Raw genomic sequence first — 23,971 nt, 5'->3', positions numbered from 1 at the left:
AAAAAAAAAAAAAAAAAAAAAATGCTTGGGTGGTTCTGATATGCAGGCATTTCATTAAAAGAGAACTGAACCTAGGATACCCTATTCTCATCAGCAGGATTTGGGGACATTGAATAATCAGAGGATTAAATTTAAGTTCAATTAGCCAACATATAGTACATCATTAGTTTCAGATGTAGAGTTTAGTAAGTCATCAGTTGCATGTAACAGCCATTGCTTATCACATCACTTGCCCTCCTTAATGTGCATTACCCAGTACCCCATCCCCCCCCCACCACCCCTCCAGGAACCCTCAGTTTGTTTCCTATAGTTAAGAGTCTCTCATGGTTTGTCTTCCTCCCTTCCCCTTTGTTCTCTGCACTATTTCTTATATTCCACATATGAATGAAACTATATGATAATTGTCTTTCTCTGATTGACTTATTTTGCTCAGCATAATACCCTCCAGTTCCATCCACGTTAACTGTAAATGGCAAGATTTCATTTTTTTGATGTCTGAGTAATATTTCATTTTATATATATATATACACACACACACACATATACATTTTATATATCTATATATGCCACATCTTCTTTATCCATTTGTCGATGGACATCTGGGCTCTTTCCATAGTTTGGCTATTGTGGACTTTGCTGCTATAAACATCGGGGTGCACGTACCCCTTCAGATCACTACATTTGTATCTTTGGGGTAAATACCCAGTAGTGCAATTGCTGGGTCGTAGGGTAGCTCTGTTTTCAACTTTTTGAGGAACGTCCATATCATTTTCCAGAGTGGCTTTACCAGCTTGCATTCCCACCAACAGTGTAAAAGGGTTCCCCTTTCTCTGCATCCCTGCCAACATTTGTTGTTTCCTGACTGGTTAATTTTAGCCATTCTGATTGATGTGAGGTGGTATCTCAATGTGGTTTTGATTTGAATTTCCCTGATGGCTCATGATGGGTGAGCATTTTTTCATGTGTCTGTTGGCCATTTGTATGTCTTTGGGGAAATGTCTGTTCATGTCTTCTGCCCATTTCTTGACTGGATTATTTGTTTTTTGGGTGTTGAGTTTGATAAGTTCTTTATAGATCTTGGATACTAGCCCTTTATCTGATACGTCATTTGCAAATATCTTCTCCCATTTTGTAGGTTGCCTTTTAGTTTTGTTGACTGTTTCCTTTGCTGTGCAAAAACTTTTTATCTTGATGAAGTCCCAGTAGTTCATTTTTGCTTTTGTTTCCGTTGTCTTTGGAGACGTGTCTAGTAAGTTCATGCAGCCAAGGTCACAGAGGTTTCTGCCTGTGTTCTCCTCTAGGATTTTGATGGATTCCTATCTCACATTTAGTTTTTTTTTTTTTTCCACCCATTTTGCGTTTATCTTTGTGTATGGTATGAGAGAATGGTCCAGTTTCATTCTTTTACAAGTGGCTATCCAATTTTCCCAACACCATTTGTTGAAGAGACTGTCTTTTTTTCCATTGGATATTCTTTCCTGTTTTGTCAAAGATTATTTGACCATAGAGTTGAGGGCCCATTTCTGGGTTTTCTATTCTGTTCCATTGATCTGTGTGTCTGTTTTTGTGCCAGTACCATACTGTCTTGATGATGACAGCTTTGTAATAGAGCTGGAAGTCTGGAATTGTGGTGCCGCCAGCTTTGGTTTTCTTTTTCAACATTCCTCTGGCTATTCAGGGTTTTTCCTGGTTCCATATAAATTTTAGGATTATTTGTTCCAGCTCTGTGAAAAATGTCTATGGTATTTTGATAGGGATTGCATTGAATGTATAGAGTGCTCTAGGTAGCATAGACATTTTAACAATATTTCTTCTTCTAATCCAGGAGCATGTAATGTTTTTCCATTTCTCTGTGTCTTCCTCAATTTCTTTCATAACTGTTCTGTAGTTTTTAGAGTACAGATCCCTTAGCTCTTTGGTTAGGTTTATTCCTAGTTATCTTATGGTTTTTGGTGCAATTGTAAATGGGTTTGATTCCTTAAGAGAAAAGGGATTTCTTGAGGCTGTGCAATGCAGGGTATAAATAATCCTATTGAATAGTCTAGCCTCATAGAAATATCCCCTCTGTAGTGATGAGTATTCCTTTCTATTAGATATGGTATATCTAACCCCCCTTGTACAGTGCTGGATAAAAAGGAACATGACTTTCCTCTTTGTTCCCTTCAAATGGACTCCACAGAGACAAATCATTTCATTAATTCTTCCTTCAGGTAATTAGGTCACATTATGGGAGATTAGGTGGCAGCATTTTTTTCTTTTTCATTTCTGTCTTGACTCTATATCCTGATCAGCTTACAAGTTTCTCTAGTCTTCATCACATTTACTAATCGTATCTTAGGATATATATTTTGGAGATGGCTAAACTCCTTTATGCTCTATTTTTACTCTGGGCCATCTCAATCCAGTGCCCTGATATACTACAGCTCAAATAGTTTTTGCTCAAATACAAAACCATCTATTTATCTCTTAACTGTATGAAATTATACCATCTGTGCTCTCTTCAGTTTAGATGAAGAGTGTAAAATCATGGAAGGTTGAGCTGAAAGGGACTTTATAGACCATCATGTCTAACCATAAAAAAAAGGCAATATTGTAGGCAGTTTAGTTGGATACAGTAGTGCTGTGTTTTGTTGGGGTGCACTTCACCTTACACAATTATTGTTATCGGATTTACAATCTGTAACATGTACACCTTAGCTATGAATAATTTCAGCAGTGCCAAGACCATCTCTGTGTGATGCTACTGCTTAGTGATAGTTGAATAACCATGGTCAGGTCTCTCTGAGACTTAACTTCCTTGTCTGTAAAATGAGGAAAATGAATATCTAGTTTGTCAGAGTTATTAAGAGAGTATACAATAAGTTGATATAGAGGAACACTTTGTAAACCATAAAGTATTTTTTGGTGTGGAAAGAGCATTGAACAGGAAGAAAAATAAATAAATATGGAAATCACTCAGTTCTTACATGGGCTTCCAGCCCAGAAGACATTAGATAGACTTAAAAGGAATAGTCTTGGAAATAAAAATTTGCAATATTTTACACTGAGTGCTCTTGGCTAGTCCAGCAATCATTGATTACCCTACAGAAAAAGTTGTAAGCAGTCCTGTCAAATGGAAAACTCTGTGTTCAAGAAATTATGAAGAATCAATCATCTAGTTGTACTTCAAGGCATTTGCGTTATTACATATGGTAACTTAGAAAATCAAAGATATTGAAGTACCGGTAAAAATGCTGTAAACCAATTTAAAAAGTGTACAGGCTAGCATATTTTTCAAGGCTGGCTTAATGGCTGTGGCATCGATATCAGTGGTTACTCTCATAACGCATTAAATATGTAGATTTAAATTCTTTTTACAAGTAAAAACAAAATTTTGTATTTAGTTCAACAAATGTTTATTGAGGATAAAATGAGGAATCAAAGATTGTCCCTGTCCTCAAGGTGCTTATTGTCAAGTAGGGAAAACAAACATGATGAGACAATGGAAAATGCTAGGATGAAAGTATAAAGAAAGTGCTATGGGCACCCTGCAGGGGTGGGGGGAAGTATAGGAGTAGGGAAGAAATGTCAAGACTATACAGAGGAAGCAGTGTTTTGGCTGAGACTCTGAAGTTTCATTGTCCCGAGGAAGGAAGAGCAAATGGAACAGTGCATAGAAAGACAGGAGGCATGAAAGAGTGTGTTTTCAGGGACCAGGGTGGGTCTCAGGATGAGTTTAAGGCAGTAAGAAATGGCTATCCCTTGATAAAAATAAGGAATGAATATTGGCTCTATAATATTACTTCCTGATTGGCTGCTTACTCAGTTTTTACATTTCTTTATAAACAATTTTTTATGGTATTTTTTTTCCAATCCCCCGTTTTACCTATCTAATTATATTAGGAAAAGTAAAAATATGTATCATTTAAAGTGATTCCATTTTCAGGTTTTTGCATCTATTAAAAGCTTTCACTGTCAATAGCACCTTGATGGGCTTATCTATAAAACAAAGCATTATCCAGGCAGAGGTACTATTGTACTAGAAATATTTGAAACTTCTATCATTTTCCTATCAGTGAATGATTCATCGTAATTTTGAACAGTTAGGCCTTCAAAATCTTCAAGAGGTCAGAAACCCATTTTGCAGATGAAGAAACTTAGGTATAGAGTTAGTTCTCCTTCCTTAGTCGCAGTGAGACTGGAGTATGTTAGGATTATTGGATTACCGGATTATTGCTTTTGATTTTGTCAAGTTTCTTAATCCCTGTTTATACTGTGAAGTTTCAGTTTCTGTCCTAAATCCAAAAGTTGGAAATGTTTTGAGATTTGTTCTTCTATCTATGGAAATGTATCACATGATATTCATAAAGTGCTCAAAGTGCATGATACTGTAAGAAGCTAGAGCGAGGAGCTAGTTCTCTCACTGTTCAGTTTAAAAGAAAGGACATGTAGCATTGATTATTCATGAAATATTGATTATGGAACTAGTTTACATTCCTCAGAAGTCAGAGTATATGATATGTGCTTTCAGTTTTTTTGTTTTTTTTTTTAATCACAATTAATCATCTGTCTGAAGTGTCTTCACTGGATTCCTCTTGTGTAAGAAGTACATAGCTTCCTTCATTCCAGTTGATGCACTTGACCACACTGCAAAAGCAAACAAGATATTTTAAAATTGTGATGAAGGCAATACATAAATAAATAACCTGTATTCTATCTTCCCCCGACTATATGGCTTCCAATAAATTATGCAAATTATATGTAGAAGGAATATAGTAGCATTTTGAATACAACTGACTCACTGTGCTTTCTGAAAATAATAAAAAAATCTACAGTTTTTTTCTCTTCCAGGTACCTACAGTGTCCATCTGTCCCATTGTTTATTCTGTAGTCCACAAAAAGTAGCTGTGACTATAGATATGGCTGAAGTTCATGTTCAATACCTATAATTGAAGCTGGGACAAGAAGACATCTAGAATTTAAAAAGCAGTAATGGGGGGCACCTGGGTGACTCTTGGTTTCGGCTTAGGTCGTGATCTCAGGGTTATGATCTCAGGGTGGTGAGATGGAGCCCAGCGCTGGGGCTTGGTGCCCAGCACAGAGTCTGCTTAGGACTCTCTCTCCCTGTCCCTCTACTTTCCCCCACCTCAAGTAAATAAATAAAATCTTAAAAAAAAAAAAGCGCATGTAATTATATTTTAAAGATTTTCTTTATTTGAGAGAGAGAGAGCACAAGCAGGGGGCAGGAGGGGCAGAGGGACAAGGAGACTCCCCGCGGAGCAGGGAGCCTGAGGCAGGGCTCGGTCCCAGGACCCTGAAATCATGACCTGAGCCAAAGGCAGATGCCCAGCTGACTGAGCCACCCAGGCACCCTGCATGTAATTTTATTTTTTTTAATATTGAACAGTATAGGGTTAAAAAAATCTCAGAAGACCATCTATATTTACATTAGAAACATTATTAAAAGGATAACTATCTTTTAGCTAGCTGCATATGTGTTCATAATAGGTATGTATAAATATATGAAGAATAAAATTAAAATTACCCATTAATCTACTCCCCAATTCTTTTTTTTTTTAAAGATTTTATTTATTTACTTGACAGAGACAGCGAGAGAGGGAACACAAGCAGGGGTAGTGTGAGAGGGAGAGCGGGCTTCCCATGGAGCAGGGAGCCTGATGCGGGGCTCCATGCCTGCGGAGCTCCATGCATGGGGGGCTCAAATCCCAGGACCCTGCGATCATGACCCGAGCCGAAGGCAGACAGTTAACGACTGAGCCACTCAGGCGCCCCCTTCCCCAATTCTTATTAACATTATGTTTCATGCTATGGATGCACCATCATTTATTTAATCATTCTCTTGTTGGACATTTTGGTCATTTAAAAAAATTTTTTTGTCTTAATGAATGTCTTTATACCAGTGGACCCTTGCACAATGCAGGAGTTGGGGCATCCATGTAGTTGGAAATGTTCACATCACTGTTGACTCCCTAAAAACTTAACTACTAATAGCCTACTATTGACCAGGAGCTTTACCAGTAATATAAAGCAGTCTATTAACATGTATGTGGTATGTTTTATATATATATAATACTGTATTTTTATAATAAAACTAGAGAAATGTCATTAAGAAAATCATAAGAGAAAATCCATTATAGTACTGTATATATTGAAAAAAATCTGCATGTTAAGTGAACCCATGCAGTTCAGACCTGTGTTGTTGTTCAAGGGTCAATTGTATATAAATTTTTTACATTACTGACCATTCCCTTAGGATATGTTTCTAAAAGGAATCACTGGGTCAAATACTATGAACTTCTTAAAAAAGCTTTTGATACATGTTTATGAATTGCCTTCCAAAAATGACAGTGCCAAATACTACTACTACCAGCAACGTATAAGATTGATTGTCTCATCGTGTACTCATTAGCACAGCGTATATTTTTAATTTTGCCAGTTCAATAGGTGAATGGTTTCTTTTTAAAAAGCTATCTAGTAAAAATAACTTTTCATCAAAATTACAGAGGAACTGCAAATATTGTTACACTCTTACACAGATCTAGGTATCAAAATTCAGTAGAGACAATATGTACTGAGGTCCTACTATGAATAAATGTAGGGCAGTCCTTTAAGGAGTTCATAGTCTTGGCAGAATGCATAAAGCCTGGGTACATCGGTACTTTTCACCCTTACTCACCCCACCCCAGCCCAGTGCTCAGGAGAAAGCAGAGATGCCTTTTGTGCCGCACCTTCTACTGATCCCCATCACCACGCTATGCTCTTAGCCATGTGGAATGGGCAAAGCCCAGCAAAGAAAGGGCAGTGTGCCCTCAGCTCACTGTGCTGGCCCCATAGAATGTGTTGACCCTGTTTGCCTGGGCATTTTAGCAAACACTTACCTAGTTAGATCATACTTTTCATTAACCAAAAGGCAAAGGGAGAAATAAATATTTCTCTTACATGTCTGACTCTGGTCTTTTTATTCTATGTACTATTCACAAATAGAATTTAGTACTTTGTGTTTATTTGGGTATTTACCTTTAAAACAGTAATCATTAAATAAGCCAACTCTCTGGAAAGAACATTCCTGATATTCAGTGTTCACTATTTGCTCTTGTCATCAACCCAAGACTCCACATTAAAGTTTATCTTCTTATATAATCTGATCCTCAGAGGATATTATACTCTAGGAAATCATAGTTTTTATCTATCTATCTATCTATCTATCTATCTATCTATCTATCTATCTATCTATCTATTCTTGGATGCTAATTTAATCAATTGTTCATATTTAAAGAGACAGGGGGTAGCTATTCAGAGTCTGACCCAATCTTTCTTTCTCCTAGTTTTGGTCAGCCTTGTCATTGTCTCTTTCTTCTTAGGTTTTCAACATTATCAGTAGATGTCTTCATGTCTAAAATTTATTGAAAGGGGCACCTGAGTGGCTCAGTTGGTTGAGTATCTGCCTTTGGCTTGGTTCATGATCCCAGGGTCCTGGGATCGAGCCCTGCATGGGATGCCCTGCTCAGCAGAGAGCCTGCTTCTCTCTCTCCTTCTGCTGCTCCCCCTGCTTGTGCACACACTCTCTCTCTCTATGTCAAATAAATAAATAAAATCTTAAAATTTATTGAGAAAAGTACATTCTGAGGTAAAACTTTGTTAAAAAAACCACAGGCCCAAAATGGCATCAGGTAGGCCAAGTTATCAAACCTGGACTGAATATGTAACTTAACTGCAGTTCCAGCCTTCCCCAGAGACAGAATCTTCACTAGTCAGGCAAGAGTTTTCTGATCAGCACCAACGAGTCTGCCCCACGGGTCCCCTCCATCCCCCAAAGGAAGATGGGATCATCTACCTGATAAGACCCCCTGCCCTTCTCCTTAAGGGAAGGTGACTTTGCCTGAAATAATTATTTCTTCTCTTTTGCTTCTTGATCCACCCTCCATCCTGTGAAAACCTTCCACTCAGCACAGCTCCTCAGAGCTCCCCTCTACTTGTTAGATGGGATGCTGCCTAATTCATGAATCAATTAGAGCCAATTAGATCTTTAAAAGTTACTTAGTTGAGGAGCGCCTGGCTGGCTCAGTCGGTTAAGCATCCAACTCTTGATTCTGGCTCAGGTCATGATCTCAGGGTTGTGAGATCGAGCCCCACATCCAGCTCCATGCTGAGCGTGGAGCCTGCTTAAGATTCTCTCTCCCTCTGCCCCTCCCCACCCACTTGCTCTCTCTCTAAAACAAAAATAAATTAAAAAAAAAAAAGTTACTCAGTTGAATTTCTTCCAACAACTTTAGCAGTCTATGTAATTTTACCGGTGAGGTTAGGGAATTCATTTAATCCAGCTATCCTTTGATAAAATGATTAAAAATAATTACATACCATAGACTGATGGCTGGAATTAGTAATAGAACAGCAGACAGCAGAAAGGTGAAGCCTGGGTACCAAGCAACGGTTGCTGAATAAATTCCATTAAAAGTAGAAACTGCAGCAACTCCGCCAAGTGTTTCCAAGAAAGCAATGCAAGCAAACAAGGTGCCTGTTTGGGGTCAGGGTGTGCAGGGAGAAAAAGAAATGGCTGAGTAACAAAACAATAGACAAAACAAAGGGAGAAAATTGTTCCTCGCTGAAAAAAGCAAACGTGGGGCACTGCTTGGTGAACAGAAGCTATTGCCTCTAAATCCCTGAGAAGCCAGTAACCCATTTTGCAGGTGAAGAAACTGAGGTCACCAGTTCTCCCTGACCTGATGTGAGGGAAGCTGAAAACACAACAGTTTGGATGTCAGTCCGGCAAAGGTAAGAGGCTCCAGCAGCTGACACATTCGAAATCCACAGTCTCCTCTCCCTGCGCAGGCGCACACATAGCCACAACTAGCACTGTCGTTCCAGATTATCTCCCACTTGGTCCCTAAGCTGGGGACATCTGTGACACACCCGTATGTGTACGTGCCAGTGGCTCCCTCCAGCAAAGGTCCTGTCCCGGGGGAACTTTTGAAAGTTAAAGCAATCCTTTTCATCTGCTTCTCGGCTCTGGCAAAAGTGACAGCGGCAGACAAAGACGATCGCATATGGGTTCCGCAGTTTGAATTTGAGCCCTCCCTTCAAAGTGAACAAATTCAGTCCACACGCTTCCTCCATGTGACTCTTAAGTAACTCTCTGTGCTCTCGTTATGCCATGATTTGATGTTGAGTGATTCTTTTCTGCCTCCCCTGCTTGAAACTGCCTCCACTGTGAGGTGGCTTGCAAGACTGAGTGAGTGGGGATCCTGCTGCTGTCCGCAACACTGGCTCCACACCACGTTTGCGAGAGGGCAGGAGGCCCTGGAGCATTGTTCGAGAAACACAAAGTGGCTACGTGGCTAGTCCAAGCTCATGATCAGAGAAAAGTGCTCATTAAGTCTACTGATTTTTAGTTTTGTCTGGAATCCAAGACCACATTGACCAAGCAGCTAAACCTCTAGACAGGATGTACTTTTCTTCCTCTTCGTCAAATTTTGCATCACCAAAGTTCTGTGACAGTTTTCCACTTTCCATGACGTCCCCAGTATACGTTCCTATGGAGCTTCTGCAGACTCTCGCACTAAGCCATTGTGCTTCTTCTTACTTTGCCAAGTTTACCTTTCCATGGCAAATGGTCATGTATTTGTCTTACAAACAATGCAAATCATGTAAATAATTGTATTTGATTGGACTGATAAGAAGGAAAAGGCAAGCTTGAGGGTCACCTTTCATAACTGGATTATGGTTTACATGTCTGTGTTTTAATTTTTCCCATGGTCTTGGTCTAGTAGACTGTGTTGTGTGTTGATTTTTATCTATTTAAGCTTTTTGCCCTAGTATGTATTTCTCGTACGTTGCTTTTCATTCTTCATTGAATGACAGGTCACATATTCATAAAACATAAACAGCTCTGAAGAATATTGTATTTTCACGTATATGTCTTCTTTTAACTAAAACAAAAGCTCTGTTCATGTCGAGTGCACATCTACTTTGTTTACTGCTGTGTCCCAGGGCCTATCTGTCCTGGCACATGGTAGATATGTTTAATCCTTATTTGTCAAATGAATGAATAAAAGCTTAATTCAAGAGCCCAGTTATCAATCGGCAAGTAGCATAAAGACCTACTGCTTCCATGTTTTATGATAAGACATGAAGTCAGTTTAATTGGAAGTACTCACTATCTAACTAAGCTATTATTTTCTTCTATTTCTGATCCCTTGCCACAGCTAGGCACAGTGCCATGGAAGACAGACTGGATTGTTCTCGTCCTTTTATGCAATGGCTTACATCCATTCTTGATGGCAAGTTAGTCAGGCGGTATGTCTGTCTGGCATAAACAGCCATACTATTACAAAAAGTAGGGTTCGCTTGTTGCTTAACTTCCCCAAGCAGTTCAACTTGTTTAATAGTTACCAGAGATAAACTGGAGTAAATAACAAGTGCAGGTTAATTTACTTCCTATACTTTTTTTAATTCAATAGACCTCAAAAGTCAAGTCTGTTTTTACACTGTCTAATTTGTAATCAGAAGGAGTATGCAGGTAGTGATCAGGTAAGAGGTCATCTGGGGTGGCTTTAGCTGTGAGCTTCACAGCTGTATGGAGCACAGAAATTCCAAAATAATTACCCAAATCTAGTTTTGTCTCCTCTCTTATTCAAGATAATAGGGATAGTGAGAGGCTAGTGAGACATTATGCAGTGTTTCCGTTCTCTGATTACCTTAAAGTGTATAACATTTTCACAAAAATATCCCATTTTTAAAAAGTAATGAAGGATGGGAATATATTTAATATGTAAATTCTGACATCACCAAAAGGATTTTGTAGTTTGCAGTTAAAAACAAAGTAATTATCCTATCCTAGAACAATGGAACCACGATTCACGAAGTTACAATTCAGAATATGGAATGCCAAAAAGTAAACAAAACACTTTGAAATGTCACTATATTTAACAGTATGAAATGACTTTTAAAAAGCCATTTTATAAATAAACTAAACCAAATATAAACAGAAACAAACTATACACCCCGACAAGTCTATGTTCCAAGTTAAAGCAGGTAGATTTTTCTATTTTCGCTGAACAGCTTTATTGAGATATAATTCACATACCTGAAAGCCCACCCCTTTAAACTGCACAGTTCACAGAATTGTACAGCCATCACCCCAGAAGAAACTGTATCCATTCCATCACCCCCTATCTCCCCAGCCCTGGACAGCACTTCTCTGATTTCTGTCTCTATGGGTTTCCCTTTTCTGAACATGTCATCTAGATGGAACCATATTTATATGATAGTATGTGGCCTTTTGTGTCTGGCTTTTTTCATTTAGGGTCATGCTTTCAAGGTTCCCCCCCAGTGTAGCAAGTACCATCAGGACTTAATTTTTATTGCCAAATAATATTCCATTGGGCAGATATACATGTGTCTATCCGTTCGCCAGTTCCTGGGCATTTCCATTTTTTTATACTTTTTGGCTATTATAAATAATGCTGCTATGAACATTTGTATATAAGATTTTGTGTGGGTATATGTTTTCATTTCTATTGGGATTTCAATTCCATTCTATTTCTAGGAATGGAATTGTTGAGTCATAAGATCACTCTATTTAACTTTCTGAGGAGCTACCAAACTGTTCTTGCAAAATGGGCGCATCATTTTATGTTCGGCCAGCAATGTAAGAGGGTTCCAATTTCTTCATATCTTGGTCTGTCTTTTTTCATTTTAGCCATCCTAGTGGGTCTCATTGTGGTTTTGATTTGCATTTCCCTGATGGCTAATGATGTTGAACATTTCTTCATGTGCTTATTGGCCATCTGTATACCTTTTTGGAGAAAAGTCTATTCAAATCCTTTGCCAAATAATTGGGTTTTCTTTTTGTTGTTGAGGTTTTTTTTTTAATTCCAGTGTAGTTAACATACAGTGTTATATTAGTTTCAGGTATACAATATAGTGATTCAACACTTCCATATATTAGTCAGTGCTCATCGTGCTAAGTGTATTCTTAATGTCCTCCACTTATTTCCTCCATCCCCCCACCCACCTCCCAAGTTCCTTATTAGACATTTGATTTACAAATGTATTCTCACATTCTGTCGGTTGTCTTTTCACTCTCTTGATGGTGTCCTTTGAAGCACAAAAGTTTTTAATTTGGATAGGTTCTAATTTATCTATTTCTTCTTTTGTTGTCATGCTTTTGGTGTCATATCTCAGAAACCGTTGCATAACCCAAGGAAGCAGGTAGGATTTTACATACTCTAGTTACACATTTTTATATCCCAAAGTGGTTTTCCAGTTGATCATCATTACATAATCTATAAACAGCTGTGTGCATATACAGCTGCATCTTATGAGTAGAAGAGAACCAAGAAATATATTTTAAATGTAGTGAATTATGCAGTCTTGCCCAGTGTTGACTAAACTGCCATAAATACAATAGCATAATTATGAATGATCCATCAATAATTAATATGAATATTTGCACCAGGCTAAGACATGAAACAAAAGAAAGCTTCAAAGTCTAACAGTATTCATATGATACAGGGAGGAAGGAGGACAACCCCATATGCCTAATATCTAACTAGTAACTAGTTCCAACCAGAAATTTAATTTTTTTGTCCTCTGTATTGGTCATTCTTTGCCTTCCCTTTCAAACTGTTTGATCTCCTGTATCCTGCTCTGTGCTTGGGGGGCTGACCCTTCAGATCATATGACTTGGATTTCCTTGCTAGCCTGACTTTCTGTTGTGCTTGGTCAATGGGATAAATGTGGAGAGAAAGGTTGTGGTGTTCTGTCTCTGCTCCCTTCTTACTGGGCCATCTTCTCTGGGTGCCTTCACCAAACCCACCCCCCATACTGCTGCCCTTCTACTGAACCAACTGAGTGGGATCCTGTTTATGCTAGGACTCTAATTCAGGCCCAGCTCTAACATTTGTGGGGTCCAGTGTAAGAATACAATGAGAGGCCTATATATTACATTCTAAGTATTTAAAAGTTACAGTTCGAATAAACAAACATAACTAAGATATATTCTGTCTCCCCTCTCTGAGAAATATACTATATTATATACCGTCACGATGATTTGGAGGGTCAGGAACAAACTTAGAATTCTCAGACTTTTTAGAGTTCTGTGTAGGAAAATGGCAGCACTGGCAGAGCTAGTTAGCCCTTGGCCCTCAGTCCCCAGCTGTAGGGTGCAGCCCACCCATGTTGTGTTCTACCTCTTGCTCCATCCTGCTCAGAAAGGATCATTTACACATGGCTGTAGACACCCCACTCTGCAATTCTAAGGTTGGGCCAGATCTCCTATAAAGAGTCATGGCTTGGCTACCCCTTTGATCTAGAGGACAGCACACTGGGGTCACAGTCCACCCTCAGGCTAAAGGGTCTGAGGAAGACTACCATCCAGGCACACATGGATGTGAACCCAGAGCTGTCTGGTGGGGAATTACGGGGGTCCAGGTAACCAGAGTGTAGTCTAGAAGGGGTAGGTGTGGTGGGCTCCCAGTGGGCATCTGCCTAGCTTTGAGCACTGCTCTCCTCTTGGGGTGGGGTCTGGCCAGAGCAAGCTTCTAAAGCAGGAGACCCTGGGCAGGGGCACCCCTGCCTGAATATAAGCCTCTTCTGAACACAGAACTTACCACTTAATTCAAAAGGGAGTTCTGAGCAGAAAAACGGTTGTAGAATATTCTGAAGAATCAAACATTGGTTGTACATAGATTTGAGTTGATACAGATTGTAGATTCATTATTTCCCTTCAGCAAATTAAACTCACCTTGTTCAGTAGAAAGAACCACTTTGGATACCATGGAGCGTAGAACAGAGAGTGGCACAATAGTGAAAAGGAACGGCAGCCTGACTGTAAGAGAAATGGTGGGAAATCATGGGCTAAATCAGAAAACCAATGGTCCATTTTTGATATGAAATGTTTTCTCTCTAAGCATCCTAACTCATTACACCTAAGGACTGAAGTAATTAATTATAGACTTCTGTTTAATGAATACACAGATACACTGCAGACAGGCCAGTTCAAGGTTCGTTTGCCCTCTTATTCTACAGTGCTAAGAACAAGAGTTCAGGGAGGTTTGAGGTCCAGATCTATATATTCTGCCAATTGGGACTGATCTGCTATTTCCCTGATTATTGTAGAAACCTCTCATTTAGCAAGGTGTGACTTAGCTTTCCACATTTGTTTTCTGTTTTTGCTTTTTCAGACTTGGCATTCTTAGTGTCTGCATTCTTTTATCATATTGATGCATGTATTGATAAATTGGTTCTTTATCTTTATGCTTCTTCATCTTTGTGTGGAATAATTTCATGAACACAGATTGCCTCTCCTCTTAAATTATGGACCCCTAATAGTAGCATTTCTAGTTATATACAATAAAATAGCAATATATTATTTTTGCAGATGACTCTAAAGTTTTCAGTGTGATTTCACATATATTAACTTACTTGGCCTTGGCAACTCTAAGGGAGACAGGGAGAACTGACATTTACTGAATACGAGGCATTGTGCTAAGTGCTTTACAGTGATTTCTTCTAATATTCATTATAACCCAGTGAATTCGGTGCTACTGTGCCCATTTTACGGATGAGTAAATGAGGGCCCAGAGTAGTTAAGTAATTTGCTCAAGATCACCTGGTACTATAGATGGACATTAAGCCCAATTCTATTTGGTCATCCTGCTTCCCTGCAAGGGAGCAAGAGGTTGACAGTGCCTTTGTAAAAAAGACGAAATTAGACCCTTCTCAAGGTCCCACTTTACAGACCCCTTAGCTCTTTCAAAGGTAGCATCTCACTCAAGCCCTACTGAAACCACTTATGGGGTAGGTAGTTAAGGAAGCAGTCTAGTTTGGCAAAAAGTAATTTATCAAAAGCCAATTAATGAAATGACCAATTTGCAAAAGCCTATCTTAAAGAATTTTCTTTTTGAATATATTCAATAAATATGAATTTTATAAATCTTTTGAGTCTACTTTATATAATGCTCTTTAAAATTTTTATGGAAAGTAGCCTTCTTAGCAGCACATATATGGGGCAGAGGGAGAGGCAAAGAGAGAATCTCAAGCAGACTCCCTGCTGAGCAGGGAGCCTGAGGGGGGCTCCATCTCATGACCCTGAGATCAAGACCTAAGCCAAAACCAGGAATTGGATGCTCAACCGACTGAACCACCCCAGTGCCCAGTGCCCCAACCTTCAGCATTTAAGAAATATGCAAGTTGGCAAAAGTTGTTTTGAAGAACTGACTCACAAGAAGAATGTTCCTCAAAACAATTTTTTGTCAAGTATGCAAATTTGGAAAATTGTGGTTATTCAGTGAATTGCTTTTTTTAAAGCAGATTGGCTTTCAGTTTCTGGCAAACTGGCTTTTAACAAAGTGCCTTACTTGAACTAGAATGCATTAAATAGAGAATTATATGTTAAAAGTTTATCACCCAACAGACTAAATTCATTTGATATAAACATAAATACATGGTTAGTTCTAAGGCTACATTTGTAACTTACCTAAAAACATCATCAGTGTTGTTTTGGCAAAAGCAGTCATAACCATTCCTGCCATGGTGGTAGAGATTCCAATGAAGGCCATATGAATGTCTTCCATACAGTAAGAAAAAAGCCATATTCCTAGGAAACTACTAAAAAAGGTGACGCTACCCAGAGCTGATCCATAACCTATAAAAACTTCATTCCAGCAGAGTGGTGAATCCAATTCATAAAGGATAAAGATGGGGGAAACGCCAACTGTCACAAAAAAGTAAGTGATCATTGTAAAAAGTAACAAACAGAGATAATACCGTCGCTTACCAGAAGCATTTTTAAAAAGCATGGAAGTTCGGTACAACAGGTTTTTAAAGCCTTCACTACATGACATGGAAACATTCTGAGATGAAGATTCTGTCACTGAATCACCAAGAAAAAATGAAATATAAATCAAATTAACAGTAAGAGCCATAGCAATAATTAAAAAAGACCACACAAAACCTAATTCTCTGATAAAATAGCCAGAAGACAGTCCTGTTAATCCAGTGACAAGTCCAAGTATGAAGTCGATTATAGCTATTCGAATTGTTCTTTGTTTCTGTTCTGTACATTGATCAACTATGTAGGCAAAACAGGCTCCTAAAAATGTGGTGGAATTGCCACAAAGTGCACCGATGAAGGTAGATGCAATCAAAAGCTGGAATGGAAAAGCAAAATAGGAAAGCAAACAGAGCCAAATACTGGTTGCAAGAGCACCAACAGAAGACAAAATCAAAGGGAATTTTCGTCCTCGATGATCACTATGAGATAGAAGTATGAATGTAGACACCAGACCAGGAATTAACCCACTTATGTCCATCTGCAGATTGAAAAGAGACACTTTCTTCTGAACTTCCTGCAAAGAGACAAAAAGAAGACAATGTGTTTACAGAGATATAGACAACATGCACAGAAATAATCACGATGCATACTTTTCTTTACATTTCCAGTAGGTCACCAACAAGGAATCTCTGGTGCATGGGTTTGATACAGCCTGAATCTTCATCCAGTTCATAAAGCAAGTATCAAGAGGCAATATAGTAATTGAAGCTCAGGCATAATATGCAAGTACCGTGGTGGGGACTTGAACTCATAAACAGACAATTGTGTATTGGTGCATGTGTGTCTTATATAGAAGATCCACAGACCCCAAGACATCTGGGACTGGTCATATAATGATTTTTCTTTCTTCTATCAACAGTTTAGCACTGAGATCATGCCCACTGTTGTAAAGCAAGAGCAATACCCTTTCCTGTGATAGATCTTTCTGTCTACTTAAAGGGGAATGAGTGTCACATGTAAATGTCATATTTGATAGGCCTTTATTTAGGAAGCACTCAGTTGCTTTGTTCACATGTGTCTCCACAAATAAGTTTCTTCTAATCTGTTTCTTTACTTACTAAAAAATAAGATAAAACCCAAAGAGCAGCTTTGCACTGACTAAAGATGGTAGCATGCCAAGAACTGAGGAGTAAGATAAACCCAGCTCCCCGGAGGACCATAATCACCAGGTACACACACAGACTGGAAGATGTTACAACCATTACGCTAGTTATTTGATGGGAAGAATTTTGGGTGATTTAAAAGCATTTTCTGTTTGCCACTTCTCTCTGTATTTTCCAAATTTTATATAAAGAGTATGTGTCATTTTTATACTAGGGATTACTAAACTCATTTTTTTTTAAGATTTTATTTATTTATTTCAGAGAGAATGAGAGAGAGCACATGAGAGGGGGGAGGGGCAGAGGGAGAAGCAGACCCCCCACCAAGCAGGGAGCCTGATGCGGGACTCGATCCTGGGACTCCAGGATCATGACCTGAGCCGAAGGCAGTCACTTAACCAACTGAGCCACCCAGGCGCCCAACTAAACTCATTTTAAAAAATAGATTCATGTAATATTTAGGAAGACCCTAAAACAACTGATGAACCACAAAAATATCAATTTCTGAAATTAATTTTTTTAAGAGACTGTGTTTATTTTTATATATTCAAATAATGCAAGCAATTTCAGGTTATCAGGAAATGTTCTAGTCCCTCAGACTCAAACCTTCAGTCATCTTTGTTTCTAGCCTTTCCCTTCATCCATGCCCACCAACACCTAGTGCTTCTTGCATCCTTTACCTCTTTATAGTCCCTGAGCTGCCCCTGGAAGGACAGGGCTCAGAGTTTTCACCTGAACTGCCCTGGCATCTAGCTGGCTCTCTCCTCAATGCAGTCTATGATGCCAGCCCCCTTACTTTGCAGATCATACACGCGAATGGTGGCAGCATCTTACCAAAACACACTAGCAGCATGTCTCTCACCTGCTCAGCCCACTGTCTGCTAGAGAAAGCTCACACTCCTAGTCTGTTGTGTAAGGCCACCAAGATGCGGTCCAACCCCACTCTTCTGCATTATCTCCACTCACTCCCCCTCCAATACTCTATGTTACAGGCACAGTCCATAGTCAAGTCCCACTTGGATTTCCCTGAAATGCCCAAACAGATGTAATCTCTCCTTCTATTGAAACTTCTCATATGGCAATTATCATTCCCCAGCTACATTCTTTGGTGTAATGATTAAGAGCTCTGGAGTCAGATCAATCTAGATTCAGATGTAGTCAGTTCTTTTTTTTTTTTTTTTTAAGATTTAATTGATTTATATATTTGAGAGAGAAAGAATGAGACAGAGAGAGAGCATGAGAGGGGGGAGGGTCAGAGGGAGAAGCAGACTCCCTGCTGAGCAGGGCGCCCTATGCGGGACTCGATCCAGGGACTCCAGGATCATGACCTGAGCTGAAGGCAGTCGCTTAACCAACTGAGCCACCCAAGTGCCCCATAATGTAGTCCGTTCTTTACACAGCAGTTAGAATGATCTTTAAAAACAATCAGCTCACGTCACTCCTCTGCTCAAAATCCCTCAGTGGCGGGTGCCTGGGTGGCTCAGTCGGTTAAGCATCTACCTGCCTTCGGCTCAGGTCATGATCCCACAGTCCTAGGATCAGTCCCATGTCCGTTCGTCAAGCTCCCTGCTCTGGGGGGGAGTCTGCTTCTCCCTCTGTCCCTCCCCCACTCGTTCTCTCAATCTCTCACGCTCTCTCTCTCAAATAAATAAATACTTTAAAAAAAAAATCCCCCAGTGGCTTTCCTTACGCTGGAATAAATCCGAATTCCTTGCCATGGCATGGGTGGCCAGACATCATGATTTCTCTGATTTCATGTCCACTTCCTCACTCCCCTCAGCTGCAAGCCATTCCTCAAACACTCTGTGCTCATTCGCCTTTGTACTTGCTATTCCCTCTGCCTCCCTCCTGCAGCTCACTTCCTCAATTCAAATGCCACCTCCTCAGAAGGCTTCTGCGACTCATCACACAATCCAAAGCAACCCCACTAACCCTCACCCGGCGCTCTATGAGCTTGTCTGGCTGTATTTTCTTTATATACTTGCCACCCCTCGACAGGACGGGTTCCTTTCATTGAACTGCTCAGGTGTGCCCTCTCCACTACAGCATAAGCTCCAGAAGGGCTGGAACCCTGTCTTCACCACAGTATCACCAGTTCCAACAACAGTGCTTCACAGGGCGCGCCCTAGATATTCATCCGTGCCTGGTTGCATGGATGAATAAGCAAGTAAAATGGGCCTTGTAATTTGCTAGCTGTGTGTGATCCTCACCAAATCATTTATCCCTATAGCTTCATCTGACAAGAGGGCGTAACCCGAGTCCCTATCATGCAGGCTGTCGTGAGAGTTGCATTTAAAGTCAGTATGTCAATATAAGGCAGACCGCACAGATCCTATTACGGATTAGTGCTTAATCAACTTCGGCTGTTTTCCTTTTTACTAGGTCAGGCTTCCTGAGCACATCTCTGTATCTCTAGGGATATAAAAGCCATCAAGTAAATATTTACTGAATAAAGAAGTAAATAAAACAATTATCTTTTATTCAACTCGTCAACAAGATGTTCCAGTTTGAGATTCCTCCTCCCATTTCCACCCCTCCCCCACATCCTGTCTTCTGTCTACTGTCATTCCTAACCCAGCCTTTTACACAGACTACTCTCCTCATCTGCAACCTATACCTTTTAAACTCTGCAGAATGATAATTATATATTAGATAAGGAGATGGGAGAAGTCAGAGTAAAAAGTGCTATACCCTGTGCAAGTTTGAACAGAATGACAATGTAGAGAGAGATATAACTTAAGGAAAGGAATATCAATTTTTAAAAAGTCACAATTTCATAGGTTAAAATGTATAATTACAATTGAGCAGAAAATATTCTCTATCTGCTGGTAATAAGGGATTGTGTTAGTTATTAAAAGGTTTATAAATAAATTACTGAATAAGAACAACTTCATGATCTGGTTAATGCCAACTTGTCCCCTCAAATAGCAGCATCCCTATCTTGAAAGTACCTGAAGAGAACAGACCACAATGGCCAATTTAATACCTCAAAACCAGTCAGTTAACCTGGGAAGTAATGGGTGGGAAGGAGGCGGTGACAAGGGGCTTAAAAATTCCTTCCTCTGCAAAAGTCAACAAACATGCCTAGAATTCCCTACCTCTTCTCCCTCAGCCAAGACCTTCCTTCCCACAGCCTTGCCATTTTGTTAAGACGTCCTTTAGAGACTAATCTTGCCCAAGAGAAGTATGTGGGTGTACCTTATAGTCAAACTCAAAGATTTGAAAAATAGGTTAGATCAATATTTATTTATATGGATATACATATTAATCCCAGTGGATTTGAAAAATAAGACTTTTATTCATAGACTTTCAAAATGATAAGTGTAAGTCAAACAGCTCAGTTTATTCTTATATCTGAACCCTGAAATTCATATTATCTTGCATCCAATACATGTGTCCATGTGTGTATTTGTTTTATAGAAGGATAAATAAATATGGTATAACGGTAAGAAGTTCAATACATTATTGTGTTATACACTTTTCTTATAAGTAATTGGTCTTTTGGGGGAGTGGGAAAGAAAAACCTGAACTGAAAAAAAAAATCATTTATTTATTTTATTAGGGACTGACCCTGTGCTATGAAATTTTGTTTTTAGGGTTATAAGAACAGTTCTCAAACTCCTAAACTTCTTTTAGTCAGCAAGTGGTCAGCACCCACCAAGCAGAGCTGGGAATTGAGAAGGAAGCTCATAAAACAGGCAACATTTGTCCTTGGATTTAAAGGTAAAAGGATATTCTTTCTTTTTTTAAGATTTTATTTATTTATTTGAGAGAGAGAGAGAGAGAGAACACAAGTGGGGGGCAGAGGGAGAGGGAGAAGCAGACTCTCCGCTGAGCAGGGAGCCTGATGTGAGACTCGATCCCAGGACCTGAGCCGAAGGCAGATGCTTAACCGACTAAGTCACCCAGGTGCCCCAGGTAAGAGAATATTCTTATACTGAGCAGGAACAGTGTCCAGAAAAGGGGCCAGAGGGAAGTGCTGAAGGTGATGGTGGTGCCTCCTGGGAAGCAAAAGTGTTCCTCCTTCCTAAGGAGCTAAAGGTGAGTGGCCCACCTGACCTGTCTCGGTTATGGGTGGAGACAGAGGTGCTTTCTAGCTCCCCAATCTGAGAAAAAGCACCTGTAGCTCTAGAGCACCAACTTTAAAGGAAGGGATCTAGGGCAATATGTCCTCTTGAATATTAATCTAATTAAAAAACAATGAAACAACAATCAACTTAAACATTTGGCAAAAATCTTCAAAATGAGACCACTGCTCTGGGCAGTGGGGGGATCTCAGCAACTAGGTAAGGCCAGAGGGGCCAACAGTCATCACCTGCACAGTCATAGAGGCCACCAAGGTGACTGAACCACAGCCTGTCTCCCTTTACTCTAGGAGGGCAAGGGCAGCAGATTTTTCCAGACATTCAAGTCCTCTTTCCCTCTGTCCCTCCCATTGCTCCCAGGTGTCTGGTAAAGGAAAGCACAGAATCCAATATAGAAACTGATGAGCCTTTTCACTCCCTGGGAATGACATATATATATAAAAGGAAACATTCTTGAAATCAGGAGACAAAACCACAAGGTGAGACCCTTGGCCCTTCTTATTTTTATGACCTCACTTTAGGCTGGAACCTTGATGTCTGTATGGGTTCCCAGTAATTATTAGTTCCAAGAAAATTTCTCCCATGGAAATGAGAAAATGAGGAACAGCAGAAGCTGTGCCAAACAGCCAGGCCTCAGCCTAGCAAGGTTATACCTGACACCTCGGGGAACATCTCCGGAAATGCTAGAGCCTTCCTTCTCGGCCCTTTGCCATTTCTTCCAGGCCTCAGACTCATCTTCCAGTCACACCTGAATTCTCTTCTACTGAGGAGAAAAATCTTAAGAGCCAGCCAGCAGGTGATTCGAATTCCCTTAAACTCTTCTTGTCCTTTGGGGAGGCAGTCCCACTCTTTTGCCATCACTAAATATCCTCTAGGGAAATAGGTCAATGTTTCTAAGTGTGGTCTGTTTTTAAGGCTTTCTGGGGGGAAAAATTCCAAATCTGAATGCATCTCCTTTGCATCTGGACATTGGCAGACTTTGATTTAAAAAAACAAAACAAAACTGAGGGAGCAGGAGAATGGCGATGTACCTCCTCTTTTAAACAAAAAATTGGGGGAGGAGGCTGGAGAGGCAGAAGTAATCTGTAATATCTGGCTAAACATTTTCAGTGCCCTCAGCACCAAAGTGAGTGCTCTCCTCAGCACCAAAGTGAGTGCTCTCCTCCACACGTAAGCTCACACAGTAGCTCCTCAACATTTGAGAGTCAGAGCTGATCTGAGAACAGCAAATGAGGAATGACACACTGCTTCTCCATCAGCCGATGACGGACCCCGGGGCCCATCGTGTTCAGTGATGGGCTACGTTCTGGGGGTCACTGAAAACTGGGTCATGTACATGCCGTAGAAGGGGGGATGGGTAAGGCCAGAAGGGAGGGAAGGGAAAGGCAGGAGCACCCTGTTTGACCCCACTGAGGTCACCCAGTACTCATTCCAGCTGGCCTTGGTCAAACCTTCAGGCTTTTGCGTGGGAAGGAGGAAGGACACAGCCACTCAGGAGATGAGATTAGGCTGAAATTTTCTCAGAAAAGAGAACAGCCAGTGTCACAGAAGAAGAAGGGGGTTTTACTTAGAAGAAGCAGATTAGAGGTGTCAGGAAACTTCAAACAGGAGAACTGAATAAAGGCTCTTGATTTGGGATTTAAGAGTTTTAAGGTGACCCTTGAGGGATCAACGGATGATGAGTGCAAGGCCCTCTTTCATTGAAAACCCCATTATACATTCCCCTTTTATTACATTTTAGGGATATTTTAATTTCTTACCTCCTGGAATGCAAAAATGGGGCTGCTTTTGTTTTTTCCACACTCAGAAGTATTGCTATCAGATACAAAACTGTAGTTGCTCGTTTCTTCCCATATTCTCCTATACACATACTGGGTTGTCAGTGGGGTAGCCAAAGTCATAGCAAATGCACTAAGGCAAATGGCGGGTTCTACAAAGAAAATCTTCATATTGCCTGGGTAGGTAGCTGATTTCTATGAAAAAGAACGGGGAAGTTAGAGGAATTTTGTGGAGTAAACAGGCAAACTAGGGAACAGAAAGTAGTAAGCACTTCCTAAGAGATTAATTTTTACTTTGGAATAGGGTACGCAGTAAACCCGAGACTGTCGTACTTCTATTTTTAAGAATTACGACCTTTTAGGACTCACGCCGCCTTAAAATAGTTTTATAAGTTGTCACCCATTTTCATTTGGAATAATCTCACTACAGTCCCCACCTTGTATACTGCCAACCGGTTTTCAAAAGGGAAACAGTGAGGTTCCTCTGAGAACAGGACAGTTGCGCAATTGTTTGTTATTGTTATTTTGCTGCTTGTTAATAGGACAGGAAGGAGGCCTTCAAAAAGCAGCTCCCAATCGTAAAGGGATTTTTTTTTTCTCGTTTAAACTCACCCCACGGTTACAGTCTTCCTGCCAGGCTAGGCGCGGGTCCGATCATTTTCGGGGCCCGGAATCTCTGGGGGCTGTCTTCTCTTTGGGGGCGGGGGTGCCCTGCGCTTCCTGGGCACGTGCCCAGCAGCAAATACTGCTGGGGACACTGGCCGCCGTCTGGGTCGGGGGCCGGGTCTGCACCGCCGCGCTGGGACGGGGAGGGGAATTTCCGTTGAATTCGACCAAATGCACCTGTCGGGGAAACTCAAGCTCTCATTTTAAAGCAAACCACTCCTGCGTCCAGAGTCACGACGGCGACAGTTCGCTGCGCAGCCCTCGCTCGGCTCCTCGGCGGCCCTGCGGACTCGGTCCCAGGGAGCTGCGGGAGTTGCCGGCGCAACGGGCGGCTACTCCCTGCGCGGTCGGCAGTCTGCCCGGGGGTCGGTGGGTGGGTCTGTGGGTCCGCGGCCCGTCCGGTGCTCGGGCGACACTGGCCCCTGCCCGCCGAGCACCACCGCCCGCCGAGAAGGTAGGGCCGCTGGGGTGCGGGTGTTGCCGCCGGCGTTGCTCTCACTGTCCTGC

At 40.7% G+C, this 23,971-nt stretch overlaps 1 protein-coding gene across 2 annotated transcripts; it reads right to left on the bottom strand.

Moving 5' to 3' along the window:
- Positions 1–3,378: 3,378 nt before the first annotated feature.
- SLC46A3 (solute carrier family 46 member 3) lies at positions 3,379–23,955 on the bottom strand. Of its 2 annotated transcripts, XM_035003624.1 has the most exons (7): positions 23,411–23,955; positions 22,781–22,993; positions 16,304–16,349; positions 15,479–15,715; positions 13,745–13,828; positions 8,359–8,515; positions 3,379–4,626 (listed from the first exon to the last, which is right to left on the bottom strand). In XM_035003624.1, the coding sequence occupies exons 2-7, from the start codon at positions 22,967–22,969 to the stop codon at positions 4,542–4,544; spliced, it is 798 nt and encodes a 265-aa protein (XP_034859515.1). In that variant the 5' UTR covers positions 22,970–22,993; positions 23,411–23,955; the 3' UTR covers positions 3,379–4,541. The 2 variants fall into 2 exon arrangements, with proteins under 2 accessions (XP_034859515.1, XP_034859514.1); XM_035003623.1 differs by having other exon boundaries at positions 15,479–16,349.
- Between the last annotated feature and the right edge of the window lie 16 nt (positions 23,956–23,971).

Source organism: Mirounga leonina, unplaced genomic scaffold, assembly GCF_011800145.1.
Source record: "Mirounga leonina isolate KUSES-001 unplaced genomic scaffold, KU_Mleo_1.0 Mir_127, whole genome shotgun sequence".
Lineage (NCBI taxonomy): Eukaryota > Metazoa > Chordata > Mammalia > Carnivora > Phocidae > Mirounga > Mirounga leonina.
The sequence above is the reverse complement of the archived record's forward strand: the minus strand, read 5'-3'. Positions and strand labels throughout refer to the sequence as shown.